The 19,680-nt window shown below is 40.0% G+C and overlaps 1 protein-coding gene across 2 annotated transcripts; it reads left to right on the top strand.

Annotated features, from left to right (window-relative positions):
• Positions 1-340: 340 nt before the first annotated feature.
• On the top strand, positions 341-19,641 carry serpini1 (serpin peptidase inhibitor, clade I (neuroserpin), member 1). 2 transcript variants are annotated; one of them, XM_056373837.1, is made up of 10 exons: positions 376-472; positions 6,184-6,337; positions 11,474-11,762; positions 12,976-13,206; positions 13,532-13,726; positions 15,954-16,158; positions 16,955-17,052; positions 18,011-18,097; positions 18,271-18,360; positions 18,707-19,641. In XM_056373837.1, the coding sequence occupies exons 3-10, from the start codon at positions 11,495-11,497 to the stop codon at positions 18,781-18,783; spliced, it is 1,251 nt and encodes a 416-aa protein (XP_056229812.1). In that variant the 5' UTR covers positions 376-472; positions 6,184-6,337; positions 11,474-11,494; the 3' UTR covers positions 18,784-19,641. The 2 variants fall into 2 exon arrangements, with proteins under 2 accessions (XP_056229813.1, XP_056229812.1); XM_056373838.1 differs by lacking the exon at positions 6,184-6,337 and having other exon boundaries at positions 341-472.
• The last annotated feature ends 39 nt before the right edge of the window (positions 19,642-19,680 follow it).

Genomic DNA, 19,680 nt, shown 5'->3' with positions numbered 1-19,680 from the left:
ACTAAATTTCAAAGGGATTCAGAATATTCAAACGAATGTAACTACAGAAAGGCTCATTAGGTGGGAGAGAGCTAATGTCAGGCATGTTTCATAGCTAAAGGAACGTCAAATTCAGACAGGTGAATTAAAATATTGGGTTGTACGGCCCAATATTTTCGATATATCTGTGACACACTTTCAGTGACTCACAAAGCATGAGGCCGAGGGACTGAGAATCGAAAACATTTACCATATATGATAATGGTAAAGTAAATTTAATACTCGGCTAAGCAAAGAAGGAAATCGGAGGGAGGGATTTATTTTGTTTCACATCGACAATCTTTGGTCGACGTTCATTGGGCCAATTGGTGTGGAGGGGGCGGGGTCTGCGGCAAATGAACAGGCAGTGAGCTGCGGCGCCGGAGGAGAGCAGCATAGAGAGAGACCGCACACATCTATCCATCCATCCATCCCTGCCGTGCACCGTTTATTGGTAAGCGCTGTTTCATGCAATAACCTAAAGCTGGTTCACTCATAAACCCTGTACTGGTTTATGTGAATAACCTGTTTGGTCGAGAAACCTCGGCTGATCAGCTTTTGCAAGATCTCCCTTATGAAATGTCTAATTTCTGAGTTTTTCGTAGAATATTTTTTTTATGAAGGTGTAGGAATGTGTAGGTGTAATAGGTATTTTTTTTGGAATAGTATTAAAGGACTTTTATCCTATAATCAACATGTGTGGGCTCTTGATAAGGGGGCGGGTGGAGACGCACACTGGAGCCAAATAGCTTATATTTCTTAAGCCTATTGATTAAAGCCGTTACCCGCTTGTCCACCACCCAGGTTTGCTTAATTTTTGTCGGTGGTCTACGATTGTATTGTTTGTGTTTGTTGTTTTTATTGTTGTTGTTGTTGTTGTTTTTGTTGTTTTTTTTTGTTTTTTTTTACTGAAACCAGCTTAGGCATTGCGGTGTGGTTCTTGTCCTTGAAATACTGGCATAGGCGCAGTGAGTGAATGTGTGTGAATTAATGAGGCAGATTGTAGTATGGTCCTACCCTATCCCCACCCCACACACAAACACACCACTTGTTATTCCTTCATGCAGGTCTGTGTGTGTCTGTGTGTCTGTGTGTGTGTGTGTGTATGTGTGTGTGTGTGTGTTCATGAAGGAGCAGAGCCTACAGCTGGTTCAGGTAGCTTCTCTGAGATCCATCTCTTTTAATCCAAAATTATAATATTATGGTGTATTTTGCACAACACGTTAAATCACAGGAATTATATAGCCTAGTGTATAGAAAAGGTTAAACATTCCAGATATATAAATACCAGGGAAAAACAAATAAAAAAAATATATGTATACACCAGTTTTTGTAGGTTGCCATCACAGTTTTATCACTAATCTCTTTATGTTTAGATCATTTTGCATTACAAACACTCTATAAATCCCTATAAGAATATAATGTTTTTTTTCCAAAGTTGTCCATTGTCAAATAGCTTTTTTTATATGATATTGGTATTACCAAACCATGGTCAACAATAAACAATGTAGTGTTTCACAAGTCTCATTCACTCAATCCATCTATGATCTCTTTATCTCTGCAACTTAGATAATGACCTCCTAAATCCTCATTTAGGCCCACAGTTGTAGCAGCTCCATATTTAGAAAAAAAGTATCCTTTTCAGTCATAATCTAAATGTATTAATCCCATATGCATGTGAATCACCGGTTAATCTCTGCTGGTGTGTAGCCTGCTGTTTCCTCCCCATGCCTTTCTGTGTGTGTGTGTGTGTGTGTGTGTGTGTGTGTGTTCTGCCAATTCCCAGGGAGAACTGCATTAATTGTGTTTCAATAATTAAATGTCTTTCAAATCAGCCTAGCGAAACAAAACGAGCGGGGAAGGGAGAAGCTCTGTGCAGCGTGCATGTGCTGAGGGTGCATGTTTGTAACCTTCCAAATTTATGTGCCGGAGTGTTGATGTGTTTCTGTCAGGTACATATTCTGCTGTGAGAATACAGGGGGATCTGCAGTTGTCTACTCTATAATGTAATCGATCTGTGGATTGATTGGTGGCATCTGTATATTTTCTCAAGCTAGAATCAAGCCTGTTATGTGTGGCCGTATCAACTGGGAGAGAAAAAAAAATCAAGTTTAATCCGTCTTTGTCCTGAAATACATTTTCGCCCATGGTTACTGAATTTACTGAGGACGCAGTAGAACAAAAAGCTGGCAGAGATCAGCATGGAAAAAACTGCTTATTTGTCTTCCAGAAATCGAATTGAAACGCATGAAAAAGACACTCAAAAATACTGTGACAGTTTAAATTATTTACTGAATTAACAATAACTAATTAGAAACATAGAGAAAGGTGGGTAGATAAAATTTGAGCAGTTTCTTTCCCTTCACTTTCTAAATAAACTCACATACTGATGCACACCATCCGTGCACACACACACACACACTCAGGCAGCAGATTTGTCCCCTGCACATTCTGCTGCAGCAAAGACACAGGGGATTAGTTTATACCTGGCCAGATAGGAGGATGAGAGCACAGAGAAAAGGGTCAGGAGTTGCAGAGAAGGAGTGGAAATCACAAAATGTAAATGAATTACTTTTTGAATTAGATAGCAAAACTGCATCATACAAAAAATACACCCGTGTTGGAAAAAATATGTATATAAAATCAGAAAAGAAACCTCTAAAATATAGAGTATATAATCTGATAATGTCAGCTAAACTACTGAGTTATCTTTGCAGGTGGTGGATATTAAATTTCTCTACAAAACTCTACTCAAGATTGTGGAAATTTAAGCAAAATGTAGTGCAATTCTACTGCATATATTTCAACCTTTCACACACATGTACCCTGGAATCGATCTGTCGATTGATTGGTGGCATTGAAGGATGGACTAAGTGTTGAGCTGTGACGTTGAGAGAGAGCGACAGATCTCTGCGAGGAGGACAGTGAAATGGTTGAAGTGATTTGGTAATACCCATATTTTCCCCTTGCTCAAACTCTACGCCTCAAATACCAAATCAAGTTGAATTATTCTCATAATTGTCTCACTTGTAACCGTCACTGTCTCTCTCAATCTCTTCTCAATTTTTATACCAGTTTACTGGCTAACCCTGCACCCCCTGAGGCGAGCAGAATGATCACAGTTAAGTTTGTGAGCAACCTAAACAGCCTCATTATCACCCTGTTGTCTCCATCTCTTCCCCTGGCTATCGCTTCTACCTCTGTTACCCCTCCAAAAACACACACACCCACACCTGTGCACACACTTCCCCCAAAGGACTGGTTGATAGTGACCTTTGCTGTGCTCCAGTGTATCCCTGGTCTTTAGTCCATTTGAAAAAACCTCCCAGTCTTTTCACTTTTACCGCTGACCCCAAATAGAGGCCGATCCAATTACAGCTCAAATCTCCTAACTTGCGTTCCCACAGCGCTGTGTGTGTGTGTGTGTGTGTGTGTGTGTGTGTGTGTGTGTGTGTGTGTGTGTGTGTGTGTGTGTGTGTGTGTGTGTGTGTGTGTGTGTGTGTGTGTGTGTGTGTGTGTGTGTGTGTGTGTGTGTGTGTGTGTGTGTGTGTCTTTTTCTGATACAAAGAAAGGAAAGAGATGCTGTTGAGTGTGTCTTGGCAGAGTGTGGGGAGCAGTCAACCATCTTGCCATGCTACGCAGGGGGTTGTTCGATAACATTGGCTCAGAGTCAGAGCTGGAATCTGCATGGAAGCTTCCATCTTCAATTCTCTTCTCTGTCTCTGTCTGTCCATCTGTCTACTTGTCTTTATATGTGTCTTTCTCTCTTTTTATAATTCTCTATCTACATATCTTCCTTGTTTTTGTTGGTTACTGCGTCTGCTTGCCTTTTCTTCTTCTTCTTCTTTTTCTTCTCTCTCTCTGTGTCTGTCTCTTTACCTCTTTATCTCTCTCTCCCTCTGGGTGTCTCTGTTAGCAGGGATTAATAAAGGGTTGTTAACCTTTGTTTGCCCTCTGTGGAGTGTACAGTGAGCATCCTGGGACTTCAGGCAGGTTCCATAGCACATTATGTCATTTTCTAACAAGAGGTTGAATGAGCTGAGGTAGTGAGCTGAGGATGGGCTGTAGATAGGTAATTTTGTCTGCCACTGGAATGGATATAAACTGCAGAGTTCAAATTTAAATGTAGAACAGTGGTAATCAGTCATATGACAGGGCTCACTGCGCAATTAGGCTTTTTTAAGTCTTAAATTGCATGTGTCAAAAAATAGTTCTTGTCATATGACAAGACATTAGATATACTATGTGTGTTAATCATAGAAAAAGAATCTCATCTGTTAGCAATTTCTACGGGTGCACTCAGCTGGCAGCTACTGAGCACAGTGTCCAGTATCGATGCTTTGTTTTGTTTAATGGGTGTAAATTTCACAGGTGCTAATGGACTTTTTCTACACCCACAAAAAGCACCAAACCCCCAGTGTTGTACCATTGTTGTGGGTGTGCCTGAAATCCAGAAAGCTAAGGGGTTACTTTGCAAATCAAACTGTCCCTAGTGATACTGTTAAAAATGTACTGTAGAATTTTAGTTCTTCAGCTCTGAGCCTCTTGAATCAATCAGGGTTGCTCCCTCCACCAGTGGCCCTGTGTGTTGCAGCACATATCTTGTGTTGCCTTCTCAATTACAGAAAAAAAAATTATATCTATAAAACATTTCACACTTGATTATAATTTCTAATGCATGAAGACATTTAATTTATTGAATTGGCTAATTTATAAATTAAATGCTGTAAATGAGCCAATGCTGAAGTTACTGGAGACACAGCTTCTACTTTACTCAGTGAATCCCCTTGGATTTTATCGTCCAGTGGAATCTGATCTGGCCCGAGCCAGCTCGATCTTAGATCAAATTTAACCAGCCTGAAATAATGTTCGTGTTAGCTGTGATGAAATAGAAGTCTTTTCAACCAGTAGCTGGTATAGGGATAACCGCTGACAGCTGGTTACCTTTTATACCTCCATCGGTGTCAAAATTGCCGTTGACACCTGGTCAAAGCTTTTTCACAGAGGACATTTTGACATTTCACAGAAGGCAAAGCATAGGTGTAAATAATAAATGAATGATGGCTGGATTCCATTAAGATGGTTCAGTTTCAGGTGCTGTTTCTGGTACTGTGCGTGCTGGCTCACTGTCACATTGCCATGTCTGACGCTCAGATAGAAAAGAGCCATCATTAGTCTTGTTTGTAATACCTGCATTTCCCTCTATGTTGAGTCTAAATGTCTGTGTCTAGTCTTGGTGTAGTGTAAGAGAGTCTTGTTAATTAAACACGAGCAACAAAATTAAACTTCACCATTCATATCAACACTGAAAAAATACAGTCGCCTTGGGTCGGCTGGTACATAAATGGCCTAGTTTACTGTTCTGATCTTCAGGCTTCTTTGGTGATGAAACTTACATTTTATTCCAAGATTTACAGTTTAATTAAAAAGTGATTCACTGAAGACACATATTGGTTATTCAGGAATTGCTTTAAAGACAGACAATAAAATTGTTTTGTTCTCTCCCACAACAGAGTTTTTATACTTAAAATAGAAAAAAAGATGTGTGAATATGGTAGCAGTAATCTTTGCTCTGGGGGAGCAGTTGCGCACTGCTTTTGAAGACGTTAAAACCTTTTGTCAAAATGATTAACATGCACAGTGTAAAATAATGTTACCTCTACAGAATTATGTTCAAAAGGCACAGTGGTTAATTAATAATTATCATTTAATTATAAATGAAAAGTAAAACTTTAATTCTGACCACATTAATTTTTCATTCTGCTGCATTTTGCAATTCTACCATCCCATTTTTGCTGTAATGGATTTTCTCATCCATTGCAGTTTAAAACTACACAATAGGATTATCCCCTCCTGAGTGCTTTAACATTGCTTGCTCCAGACAGGTAAACCAGACACGTAAATCACATCAATAGGCACCTTAGCAATGAATATGATAGTGGTGTGAATAGTTGGGCTCATGCACAAATAAAATTGTAGTACAGTCAGCCCACAGATAAAACTGTTACATTATCTTTTACAAAAATTCACTTCTGGAATAGGATGCATCACTAGCCACTCAGCCGAGTAGCTACTGTTGCCTGGGCGTAACACTAGGTGCAAATCAGGGGCGTGAGCAGAGCAGACAACTTGACTGATGCATTGGATCCCCTTTATTGTTCACAGTAATGGAAGTCCCCTTCTGCCATAGGAGTACAGCGCCTTCTTTCTCCTGGACTGCAATAGAGTTAAAGGCCCTGCCCACTGATGAGCTTTATTCCAGCCTCCCTGTGTAAATTTTCTGCCTTGAGAGTCTCCACATCATCCGGGTGAGCAAGAGGTGAGAGACGAGTGTCTAATCAAATAGTGAGAGCGAGACACTCACAGAGACATGAGTGATTTGAGACCCATGATGGAAGGTTCATGTATGTTTGATCATTTTCAGTGTGAGCGTGCATGTGTTTTTTCTTGCGTTTCACTCGGTTCAAGATCAGAACAATATGTAGAGAGCGGCTGCTGTGGTGCCTCCGAGGAAAACTTGAAACTCAAACTCATGAATGATAAACAGACTCTGTTATCTCTGTATTGCAAAACCCTTTATAAGTTGGACATATTCATGGTGAAATCATGCCAGATAACTGTGCCATTTCTAACAGTGTGTCCGCGGCTGATGGTTTTACAGTCATGGAGATAATGATAGACATGATTCTTTGCAGTTTACTCCCAGAGGGATAGGCCTTGATGAAATGAGATGTTAGCACTTTCATAGAATTCATCAAAGCACCTATGAGCTTCAGCAGTGTGGAAGTGTATTTAGCCGAAGTGAACCAGTGTCCTGTGATTTGAGCTGGAGAAGGAGATGCTGCTGGGAGACTTAGCTGCAGCTCCATAGAGATCACTTCCAGAGTAAAAGAAGAAAAGCAGGAGCTGCCTTGTTTTTGCAAAATTACTGAGCAGAGTCGGTGTACGGTGTGTGTGTGTATTTCTGTGTCTGTGTCTGTGTCTGTGTCTGTGTGTGTGTGTGTGTGTGTGTGTGTGTGTGTGTGTGTGTGTGTGTGTGTGTGTGTGTGTGTGTGTGTTTGTGTTTGTGCAAAGACAATGTCAGCGAGTGCATTAAGTGACAGAACTGGAGCTGGCGTGAAGAGTTCTTGCAAAGAGAGGGGTTATGTGAGACAGGAAATGCTGAGTGGTGTATGAAAGGAGGAAAGAGAGTTTATCTGCCTATGTGGAAGGAGGAAGATACTGTATCTTTTAAGGGTAAAATTTCTTTCTGTCAGCTTGGCAAAACGAAAAATGTCCATCACTTGCAGTTGCCTTGGTAACCTTGGCTTGGAAGTGTGTGTGTGTGTGTGTGTGTGTGTGTGTGTGTGTGTGTGTGTGTGTGTGTGTGTGTGTGTGTGTGTGTGTGTGTGTGTGTGTGTGTGTGTGTGTGGTGTGTGTGTGTGTGTGTGTGTGTGTGTGTGTGTGTGTGTGTGTGTGTGTGTGTGTGTGTAACTCGTGGATTTGAACCATGAATGAGGATGTTCATGTTTAATAAATTCCCCCTGGCCTCCGAAGCGCGCCGTCTCAAGGTGTTGGGTTTAAATGGCAGTAAGGATTAACGTGCGTGCTGTGGATTTGGATGACGTCACGATTTAATTGTCGAAAATGTCAAATGCCGATCTATTTTGTCTGAGAATTACGATTACACCGAGAGATTAAAGGCTGCTTTTTAAAGGCCAGTGAGTTTAATTGCATGGAATTAATGAAGTTGTCAGGATTAAACTCTTGCAACTCAAACCATGAGAGATTTTCTGACATATTCACTTCTTTCAGTCACGAGAGAACATTTAATAGCCAGGTGTTGTGTTTCCCCGCTTACCTGAGAGGCATGCTGGGAAACCCACCTGAGAAGATCGTAGCTAAAGTTGGGCTCATAGTCATCAATGGCCAAACTGGCAAAGTGTGGGATCCTCTTGCAGACAGCGTGCCACAACTCAAAAGGTCAGAATGGTGTCACCGTTACAAGTAAAAGCCAGCCACCCATGGTGTTATTATGCACTCACACATGCACACTTGCACACAGACACACACGCGCAGGTGCACACACAGCCAAACTCCACACTACTTTCCCTGGCTTAACTGCATGGCTGGGTCTTTCCTTACAGAGAGCAGGGCAGTCTGTCTCAGAAAAGTTCAGCTCCCACAGCTCAGAAGGTCAGGAACATTACCTCCATTTACATCTCTGCCAGCCGCCCCCTCCTTTCCCTCAGCCTTTCTTACTCTCTCTGGATCTCTCTCACACTCTCTCTCCGGAATGTCTGACTCACAGCACGACATGTGAGAGCAGGTGAACGCACGTGACTAACGGTACATTAACAGCAATATATCAGGTCTGTGCCCTCGTGTGTCGCTTGATTTTTCTGGTTAACTATTTAAAGTTGGGCATTATTTCCAAAGCTTTAGCCTGCCTACTTAATATTTGATCAAATGAAACATCTTACAATATTTCTTCTTCTTATTATTATTATTATTATTATTATTATTATTATTATTATTATTATTATTATTATTATTATATTATATATTATAGGCAGTATATGTTAGTAGGATCAATTAATTGTTGGCTTTCATTGGATTTGAAAAACATAGATAAGAACCAGTCATATATTTTAAATATGATAAGGTGCTCAGATTGTACCCGGTCAATGCAAATCTCAAAAACTGGAGATCTGATCACGAGGTAATAAGTCACATATTTGGATACATGGACAATAAAACCCAAGTACTGTGTGAATCCTTTCGATGTGAAGAAGCTTTGTGAACGGAAATACATTTCCATTCGTTGACCCAAGCAGATGCAAATCCAGCAGGCGGTTGTCAAAAGCAATTTGTCAGAATACTTATGGATGGAGAACAAACATGATGAGATCTCGATTGTCAGTTTAGGGGGACGTAAAGTGGAAGTGGCGTGTGGTTATGTGTGGTTTGCAAGAGAATGATGAGTCATATTTAAAAGCTTATATAGTAACCGCAGTTCATTGTAGAACACGAGAACGGACGGCCCACTCTGCCTGTTCAGTCATGAAGGATAAGGCTGGCAAAAATCTTTATTTTTAAGTCCATAAAAACACCAAAACCTACACTGTGTCCATTTCTCAATTCTTTCTGATGTCCCTACACTGTATTTACACTCACTCCCAAGACCATTCGTTCCTACTGAATCTGTAAATCTTTGAATCATTCATATGAACATATATATATTGTATATATCATATCATAGTGTTCATTAAACATATAACATGTAAACTGGTATTTTCAGGCTAAATCATTTCCAAAAACAGCTGTGCACTGTACTTGAAGCAAATATACAGCTGCAGCTATGGTGCTGTAGTGAATATTTACAACAGCTGAACAGTGTAATGTAAGACTGAGTCTAAATAGTAGCCATGTTCATATTAATGAAGGAGACTGTCACACAACACAACAATGTGGTTCATCTGTATGATTTTAATAGATTTTAGACAACAATGAAGGTGTGTAGCAGGGAGGAATAAGCCATACCAGGCTTTGGACAACACTTGTTAGAAGGAGTTTATTGTTGGTCATAGTCTTTTCGTGGGATTCGATGACAGTAAGAAAAATAGAGCAGATTTTAAATCATGCACGCCCCAGGGTCGAACTGGTTTATTTTGGGAAGGTAAATTGTTTGTCACTTTGGCAGAGCAGAGCAGAGGAAAGGGCACTACACAACAGGATGGGGCACTAATTTTCTGGCTGCTGCCCATTGTTAATGTTGTTGACACCACAGTCACCTGCCGTCTCACACATACAGTAGCAGCCAGCAGATTCCAGCCCTGCATGGGACTGCTAATTGAATCCTTTATACAAACTGCACGAGGACAACAGCACAGCAGAGAGACACAACAAAACAAATGTCTATGTGTTATTTATCACTCCATATCGCTCTCTCTCAACTCGTCATCTTTCTCTTTCTTTTTTCTATATATCATTGACTCTCTTTTTCTGTTTGGGCAGCAGAAAACAATGTTGCCTGGCAACAACAGCCCCAGAGCGATGGTGCAGTGTGTGTGTGTGTGTGTGTGTGTGTGTGTGTACAATCCTTGTCATTTTAAAAGGTATAAAAGAAGGGTTAAAGAGACAGAAAAGGCAAGAAAGTAGAGAGGTGAGAGTGTGGAGGAGATTGGTGAGGAAAGATAACATATGGACGAGAGGGAGATGAAAAAGGAGGCGAGAAGCGTGGTGGCATGGAAAGATGAGGGGAAGGATGGAGGGTAGGGGGAGGTAAAGGCCTCTTCGTAATCAGTCATTCTGTACAGACAGACAGAAACTCGTCCATTCTTATACAATGGCTCAACTACACACACACACACAGAGCAAAGCAGATTTTGAAGGAAAGAATCTGATTTAACTCAAGATGATAAGAATGGCCATGAAATATGTATGAGCTCATTTAGCAGATGTGCTCTGAACAGCAATACTGACTGCAGTAAGCAGTACAGCTGTACTTACTGCACATTCTTGTTGGTGATATACTCTCTCTCTCTCTCTCTCGCTTCTCAGTCTCATTCTCTCTCTCTCTAAGTCTCTTTCTATTTGTTGTTTCTGTAACAGTGCACAACTAGTTTTAACTCTTAGGTTGTATATTCATGTGTGAGTAGTCACCGTTTTCTCTTACTTGTTTGTCCTTGACCCTTTCGCCATACATTGAAACTCATTTGAATGTGTAACTGTTTTTTCTGTTTTGTTTTGTTTTTTTTCGGTGAAATCGCCCCACTCTTTCGCTTTACAGCACAAGATAAGCAGTTTTCCAGTATTTAACAGAATCTTTATGATAATTAGAGAATAAGAGTCCTCTTTGCATTTATAACTTCACTTCAGCTAAAAAGTAAAATTTGTTACTGGCTGTTTTGTTTTTTGTTTTTTTTTATCAATGCATTCCTTTGACTGACAGATGTTTTCTCTCTGGCTTTCTTTTCATCATCCCACATCCCTGCTCTCTCTACTTTCATCTCTGTCTCTCTCCTTTCCAAAATCCTCTTGTCCTTCATCTCTTTTTCTGCCTTACGCAATAATCTTCTCTACCTTTATCTCCATCTCTCTCTTTCTCTCCCCTTCCCTCCCCTCTGCAATCCCCCTCTCTCTACTTTTGGCTACATCCCTCCCAAAATCATTTTCTTTCTCTTTCATCTTGTCTTCCCTCCATCCTCATCTATTTTCCCTCCTTCCACACCTCTCTGCTTGCCCACCCCCCTTTCATCTCTCCAATCACTCATTTCCTGTTCTTTAACCCTTTGTCCCCATCCATCCATCTTTTTGTCTTTCCTCCTAACATATTTTTCCTCCCTCCTTGCCTCATTCACTTCCCATCCTTTCTTTTTTTTCCCCCTTTTTCTTCACTATCTTTCTCTTCCTCTTTCTCTTATTTTTCTTCCCATCCTACCCTTTCCTTTCCATACATCCTTCTGTTGCTCAGCTATCTGTGGTCTGTGCTGCGATGTTGATCCTGGACATTTTGTCCCCGCTCCTCCTCCTCTCCATCCTGTTGCCGGGCTACGGTTGCTGGGCGGCGGACATTCCGGAGGACACTACATCAGAGTTCTCGGTCAGACTGTACCACCAGCTGCAGGCGGCGGGGGGTCAGGACAACATCATCTTTTCCCCGCTGAGCGTGGCTGTGGCCCTGGGCATGGTGGAGCTCGGGGCCAGAGGGGCTTCGCTGGAGGAGATCCGACAGGCTGTAGGATTCAGCCACCTGCTGCCAGGTGAGACACATATTCACAAACACAGGTTCACTGGCATCAGGGTCAGTGGTGAGTGAAGGAGAAGTTGGATCCAAATTGATTTTTTTTTTTTTTTTTTTCAAAATTAATACACATTTAATTAAAGGGGCACTCAACCCATTTAATACACTTCTACACGTCGACTACGAGTCTTTTGTAGTTCTGGAAGAGAGCTTTCGAAAGGTTGAATAAATAACACTGAAGATGTTGCCAGGGTCATCTTGGCTTGGACTTGAGACATGAAATTTCTAGCATAAAGTTTTTATTACAAATTAGAGGAGAATTGTGCTGACATTTAGGATGGGGTAATGAAAGATGCTATCCTATAACTTTATGGCAAATGTAGGATCCAGCATTTTTGGAGCTTGACGTATCATAAGGACTAAAAACCATCTCGGCAGTTTCTTGTTTAATCCTGTTTTTAATGTCTCTCTTGTGATTACCGATATTTCGATATTAAATTGCCATTGTAATATAATTGTATGAATTGATCTTAACAACAAGCCTCATACACAAAAACATGCACATGCTGCACATGGACATGCCCTCACACTTACAGTATTAGGCACTGTTGCATCCCAGCTAAATACAATTTGCATAGATTTGCCAAGTGGCTGATAACCTGCATATTTATTCACTACATGTGGGTGTTTAATTCCTAATTCCTATTTAAATTTGGTAGTAACCTACAGTATATGCTCAAGCAGTCAAAAGCCAGGTACAATTTCCATTTTATAAGATATAGTAATTAATTCATTGACTTTGTCTTTGACACATCTGTTATATATTTAAAACTTTTTACACTTTATACACTGAAATAAAAAGCTGAATGACCTGAGATAGGACCTTTTTGAAATGTGTATGGATAGAATAATAGTCAGAGGACACTTGAAAAAACATGATAAATTCTGATTTATTGAAATAAGATTCCAATGTATGCCTCTATTTGAACATGAGATCTTAGCAGCAACATATATAATATATACATATATAAGATGTGGCTCTAATGTTACTTACTTATGTGCATTTTAAATTCATACAATTAGAATATTTTTTCTATTGCTGTGCTGTTGTTAACAAGAAAAAACATGTATGGATCTTAAAGTAATTCAATTTTAAAACCACCTTGTAAAACAAAGGTGAATGCACATCAGCACCCAGTATGAATGTGTGTGTGTGTCGCTCTGTTTTCCAGGTGTGGAGTTTTCTTTGCTCCAGAACCTGACAGCAGCTATGTCGGACAATGACGCCCACTACGTGATCCGATTTGCCAACAGCCTCTTCCTGCAGGAAGGCGTCACCTTTAACCCCGAGTTCCTGCATCTGATGAGGAAGTATTTCCGGGCCGATGTGGAAACCGTGGACTTCAGCGAATCTGCAGCCGTGGCCGAGCAGATCAACAGCTGGGTGGAAAATCATACAGAGAGTGAGTGAGAGAGGGAGGGTGTAAGAGAGAGAAAGATATGGATGAAGACAGCAAAGGAAAGGAGGGTGATGTTATGAATATATAATTATTACAATCCCTGCGTACTGTAATATTACATGCAACATTGTCAAAGGCGTTACATCATTGCTTGTTTGATCACACCATCTCGCACAAAAACAAAAATTGCTGAATACATTTCCAACCCTCAGTGGTACAAATCTCTGTCCTTATCCTTGTGTACAACTTCAAAAGCTGCGTCACAGCGGGCGCCGTCCTTAGGCTAATGAAAAGTAATGTAATACACTGTACAAATCACTCCCTCCAGGTAAAATCCGTGAGCTCCTATCTGCAGAGGACTTCAGCAGCGTGACCCGCCTGACCTTAGTGAATGCAGTGTACTTCAGAGGCTCCTGGAAAAACCAGTTCAGGCCAGAGAACACTAGAACCTTTTCCTTCAGCAAGGATGACGGCTCTGAAGTCCAGACGCTCATGATGTACCAACAGGGAGACTTCTACTACGGTAAGGTTGAGCTGCATGTGAAATGTACTTGTGGCTCTTTTTCTGGAGCCCTTGAATTTCAGCTCATATTTCCTGGGGTTATTTAAAATGTTAATCTTAGATCTAAAATATTCATATTTGGAGTGTTATTCCCAGGAAAGGCTCGACTTTTCTGCTCAGTGAGCTCTGCCGCTAAAATTCTCTTCACTTGCACAAACTTGTTTCGTATGTCTGTTTGATTTAGTAGTGTGTTTTGAAGACTATTTTGTTAATGCCATAGAACATTAGCGGTACTTTGACAGTCTGTGTTAAGTCATGTAGTACTATATTACCTCTTGTAAGTTGCTTTAGATAAAAAAGCATCTGCCAAATGAGTAAATCTCAATGCAAATATATAAATTAGCTTTTGCTACACCTAGTCTGACACTTGGTGGGGCAGACAGCAATTGTCTTTCCACTGAGTTTGTATTTTTCATTCGTTTTATCAATGTCTGCTTCTAATTGTATTGTAGGATGTCGAATTTTGTCAGCTGTTACACTGATTTTCATACATTTGGTGTCATTTTAGGGTAGCAAAGTCACTGTGAATTTCCAAATTTCTCTGGAATCTCTCTCTTTTTGCTTATCAGCAATTTAATACTTTGTCATTGAATTTTCACAAACAACATGCACATCACATCACAGCACACTTTTCTTTTGTTTCAATGGAAGGAAAAAGCCTTTCAAGAGGTCAAATTACTGAAATAATAAATACCATAGTTTTGTATGTAGGGCTGCATGTAACAACTGTTTTCTCAACTGATTAACCTGCAAATTACTATTTTGATTATTTCACTAATGGTTGTATAATCACGAAAAATTGTTTTTAAAAAAATGCCCATTGGAAGTTCCTAGAGCCCAAGATGACCTCTTTAATTTGCTTGTTTTGTTAGAATAACAAAGACAACATATACAACAAAGAAAAGCAGGACATTTTCACATTTCAGAAGCCAGAACCATGTTTTAAGCCTTTTTTGTTGTTGTTGTTGTTGTTGTTGTTTGTTTTTGTATTTTTACTAAACAAATGACTTAAACAATTAATCGATTGAATAATCGATTAATTGTTTTGGCACTAACTGTACATGTGCTCTGTTTGCTGAAATTAATTTTTTCGTGTCCAATGCTGGTAAATGTGATGTTTTGGGTTATTGTTATGTATCTTAATCTATCTATGCACAAATATCAGAGTTTACAGTCTAAATCAGTTCTATAGGTTTTCTATACCTTTTTATATTTTAAGGACATTTTATCTATGTCTTCATCTGGCTGTTCTGAGTTGGCTGTACTGTGTGTGCACTTGGCGTTTTGCCAGCACTGTAAGGTGTAAGACAGTTTGTACGGAGTCCTGCAGGTTGGCTACAATGCTGTTACATCTAAATGATTCCTGTCTGTCTTTTTTGCATTTAGTCATTTTTTGTCTGATCTTCTGCCAAAGACAGTTACATCATATTCTCACTACACTGCTACTAATGTTGGTGCATTTCAGTTATTTTGTTTATTTTTAAACACTAAGGATCAAGAAAATCGGTGAATGTGTGAACCATTGTGTGGTGAGCATGGTACATGCACGTGTGGATGTGTGTGCTTGAGAGCCGCAGAACAGGGACATGTCCTTGGGGAGAAGGTTTGCGTTTGCATTTTCATTTTGAAACACCACCATGTTGGTGAAGTAAAATTATTGGGGACGCCACACCCCGTTCTCTGCTGCAATGTTGCCTCATTCTGCATCAGCAACCACTACACAGACTGCTAAGTTAATGACGGATGATCAGCCTTTTGTCATAATTTTCCTTTTTTAAGCAGCTTCAAAAGACAAATTCCTCTCACAAAATAAGCTTCATCTCACACTGCAAAAACCTTAGTAAGTGGGATAATCTTATATTTAGATTGAAAATCTAGTTGGACTTGTTTTGAGTATAAAAGGATTATCTCATCAGGACAAAGAAATGCTGTCTCACTTAATGAAAGTAAATGTTTCTTGCCTTGTCTTGATTACAATTTTTATCCAAGGGTTTTCTTTAATTAGATACAAGGGACAAGTCTGTTAAAGATTCATCCCAAAGTTATGAAAATATCACATCTTAAGAACATATCAGCTCTTACAGATGTTTGCATGTGCATGCTTTTGTCTCTCAATAAGTGATACATGGTGGGTGTATTTGCAAACTTGTATGCACACATCTTTAAATGTATTTTGTTTCCTCACCAGGTGAGTTCAGCGATGGCTCCCAGGAAGCCGGTGGTGTGTATCAGGTACTGGAGATGCCCTATGAAGGGGAGGACATGTCCATGATGATCGTTCTGCCTCGACAGGAGGTGCCGCTGGCTTCACTGGAGCCCATCATCAAAGCACCGCTGCTGGAGGAGTGGGCTAACAATGTTAAACGGCAGAAAGTAGAAGTCTACCTCCCGAGGTGAGAGATGTCACACACAACACACATACACATATATACACAAGCATTCATACTCATAGACAAGAACACATACAACCCCTCAACTCAGACTTATAGATGGAGTGGATTGATGATATCCAGTCTCACATGCTCGCACAATATCTTCAGTTTGTGGCACCTTTGTGTCTCAGAAGTTGTTTTATGTACCCACTGTAGCTGGAAACATGCCTTGGTTACTTGAACATCAAGTAGTGACTACTTAGAGAACGTTTTACCTACAATTCCCAGAATTCCAAAGCCAATGGAGAATGCCATTGGAATAAATTTCAATTTAGCAGTTGGAAAGAACTGTAACAGCAGCAGTACATTTTTTACATCATAAATTGCCTCCTGCATCACTGTAGCTCTCCGTATGATTTGATTAAAGTTGATTATAAAATGGTTCATAAAACAGCTTTTTCATTACCACAAATATTTAAGGCAGAGTAGCTGTTTTAGGCAGTTAAATCACTTGAACTGAAAATGTACAAATAAGACATTATGTCATTTACATTCGGCTAGCTCCTGTATATTTAGGAGTGTTAAAATTAAATTACTGCCACACAGAGATGGACCCTGAAATAATATCCTGTTAAACAGATAATTTTTCCTCTAAAAATATAAAGTTGGCCTTACTATTAATCTTCCTATATAATTGAGAGTTAGACACACAGAGACAGATGTACAACCACTGTACACGTGCATGCAACATAAACATACATACATGAACATAAACATGTGACTACTGACATATTTAAATTGTGACTGAACTTTTCAGGTTCAAAGTAGAGCAGAAGATTGACCTGAGGAGCACTCTGCAGGAGCTGGGAATAAAGAATATCTTCACCAACGATGCTGATCTCTCCGCCATGACAGGTAACCTTGTTGTGTGGAAACCCACATATAAGTGATACATCACACCTGTCTCATACCTTATTTTAAGCACAAAAATATAGACACAAATGGTGAGAGAAATATACTTCTGGAAGGGTTTAGCATGTAGAAGTATCATCAGTATTTCTGCTTCTTGGCTGCAGTGAAGTAGCCTCTGGTACTTTCGAAGGTAACCAAGGTAACTGGCACCAAGTGAGCAGGTCAGAGCTGTCACATCATCCAGTAAAAATAGATACAGAGAGAGAGAGACAAATATATATGTATAGAGCCAGAGAAATAGAGAGACATAAGTATGTTGGGCTACTTTGCTTTTAAAGCAAACTGAAAGCCAAGCAGATTACACATACTGTAAAAAAATACAATAGAAAAACCAACTAAAATAAAATAATGGTATGTGATGTAAAAAATCCTTATATGAGTAGCTTCAAATGCTCTAACCTTATGGAAAACAACTGGATCTAACTAAAATGCAAAAAACTTAATATCCTTCATGCTCATTAACAACACACTTCAAAACAGCTTGTTCTTACTGATCAGGTGGAGCTACAGTAGTTTTATATTGTGAAATACAATCTGCAGGCTGTACTGAACTTCGGCACATCTTGTGCTATCTAAAACGTCCTGAGCTCAACATGCACTCGGAGGACATGGTCTACTCTGGCAGGTAGGTAGATAAGAGAGGGTATATTGAAATGCAAATCAACCATCAGGGAAACAATTGTTCAGGATTTTCTGTCTGAGCAGACATCATCCTTTTCAAAAGAGACCCCATAATTTGCCGATTTTGCCAATAATGGTTATACTCTACATCAGCATACTCTGTACCCTGAGCCGTGCATACATTTTTGACTCAACATTGTCATTTCACTCTCAGACTGACTGACGCAGTTTATTAAAATGGCAAGGTGATGGTATGTGCTTTTGTGTGTGTATTTTCCAGATGGTAAAGACCTGTACATTGAGAAGGCGGTGCAGAAGGCCTACCTGGAGGTGACTGAGGAGGGGGCTGAGGGAGCCGTTGGGTCAGGTAGACTGAAACTTTTCATTTTTTACTTTTTCATTAACATTACTACATACCTAACTTTTTCTTTGTGTGAGTGGGTCTCGTGAGGCAACGTCATCGTGAGGTTCACAGAATACTGCCCCCTTCTGTCAGCTAATAACACTGATGATCCCTCTATCTCGCTCCCTCGTTCTCAGGAATGATCGCTCTGACCAGGACTCTGGTGCTGTACCCCCAGGTCATGGCTGATCACCCATTCTTCTTTGTCATCAGAAACAGAAGGACAGGTGTGTGTCCGTGTGTGTGTGTGTGTGTGTGTGTGTGTGTGTGTGTGTGTGTGTGTGTGTGTGTGTGTGCGTGTGTGTGTGTGTGTGTGTGTGTGTGTGTGTGTGTGTGTGTGTGTGTGTGTGTGCGTGCGTGTGTGTGTGTGTGTGTGTGTGTGTGTGTGTGTGTGTGTCTGTGAATGGAAATACAAAAGTGTTCAAGCACCAGAGTAAATACAACCATGTATATGTCTGTGTGTGCTGGCTTTACATTAATAATACCTAACCTTGGATAAATGTTTAATACTATGATGCACGTTTGTCCATGTGTGTTTTAACTTGACTTTATATCTGTCTCTTGTCCTTCCAGGGTCCATCCTCTTCATGGGCAGGGTCATGACCCCTGAAGTCATCGAGCCCAACGACCATGATTTTGACTCCATGTAAACATGGTGTGAGGTCACTCAATCTCAGTCAATCAGATCCTGACGTCATAAATGCTACCTATCCTCTATCTCCATCTTCAGCTGTGTTTTATACTCTTTATGAAAAAATATATAAACTGGATATTACACGATATATTATATATTGAAATATGACATACGACATATAATGTGACTGTGTTTTGATACTGGAAGCTTTAAATTCTTGGATACAGACATGCAGAAAGAGAAGGTTGTAAATATTCTCTCGTAAAGGCTGGTTTGTATATGAGCAAGAAGAACACATGATACATAATCCACGCACAACCCCTTTAAGTTCAGCAGCTTCGTACTCACCTGCGCCCACACAGATGATGCACATAAACAGTTTTCTCTCTCCTTCTTAAATAAAATTTCTTACTCCAGATACAGTATGTGCACACTGTAAGTTTCACACTTTAAGTACGTCCCTGTACATTTGACATTGTGTTCTATATATACATACATAAATATAAATATATGCTCAGTATTTATTGCAGAATAAATGTGCAAACATTTTGTCCTTATACAATGAATCTTAGTAATATATCTGTTCCAGACAGTATTCTAGTCATTTTTTACACTGTAGGCACATGGCTAAACTGCTGATGAACTAATATGCCTTATCACATCTGAGTGGTTGATTAAGCCCCAGCTGGGCATCTCACAGGTGAGCAAAGGAGACTGCGTAACTAAGGCGGGTTGCTATAGAGACGGACTGGAGCATGCAGGCGCACTGAAAAAGATCTGCTGCACCGTTTTGGATGTACATACAGGGAGAAACAGTAACACCAGCTGTATTCAGTCTTTTACTCAATAAAAAAGATGAATGTGTTCCCATTAATGCATGTGTCCTTCTCTATGCATGGAGGTGGTTTTCATC

Source organism: Seriola aureovittata, chromosome 4 (assembly GCF_021018895.1).
Source record: "Seriola aureovittata isolate HTS-2021-v1 ecotype China chromosome 4, ASM2101889v1, whole genome shotgun sequence".
NCBI classification, from domain to species: domain Eukaryota; kingdom Metazoa; phylum Chordata; class Actinopteri; order Carangiformes; family Carangidae; genus Seriola; species Seriola aureovittata.
The sequence above is the reverse complement of the archived record's forward strand: the minus strand, read 5'-3'. Positions and strand labels throughout refer to the sequence as shown.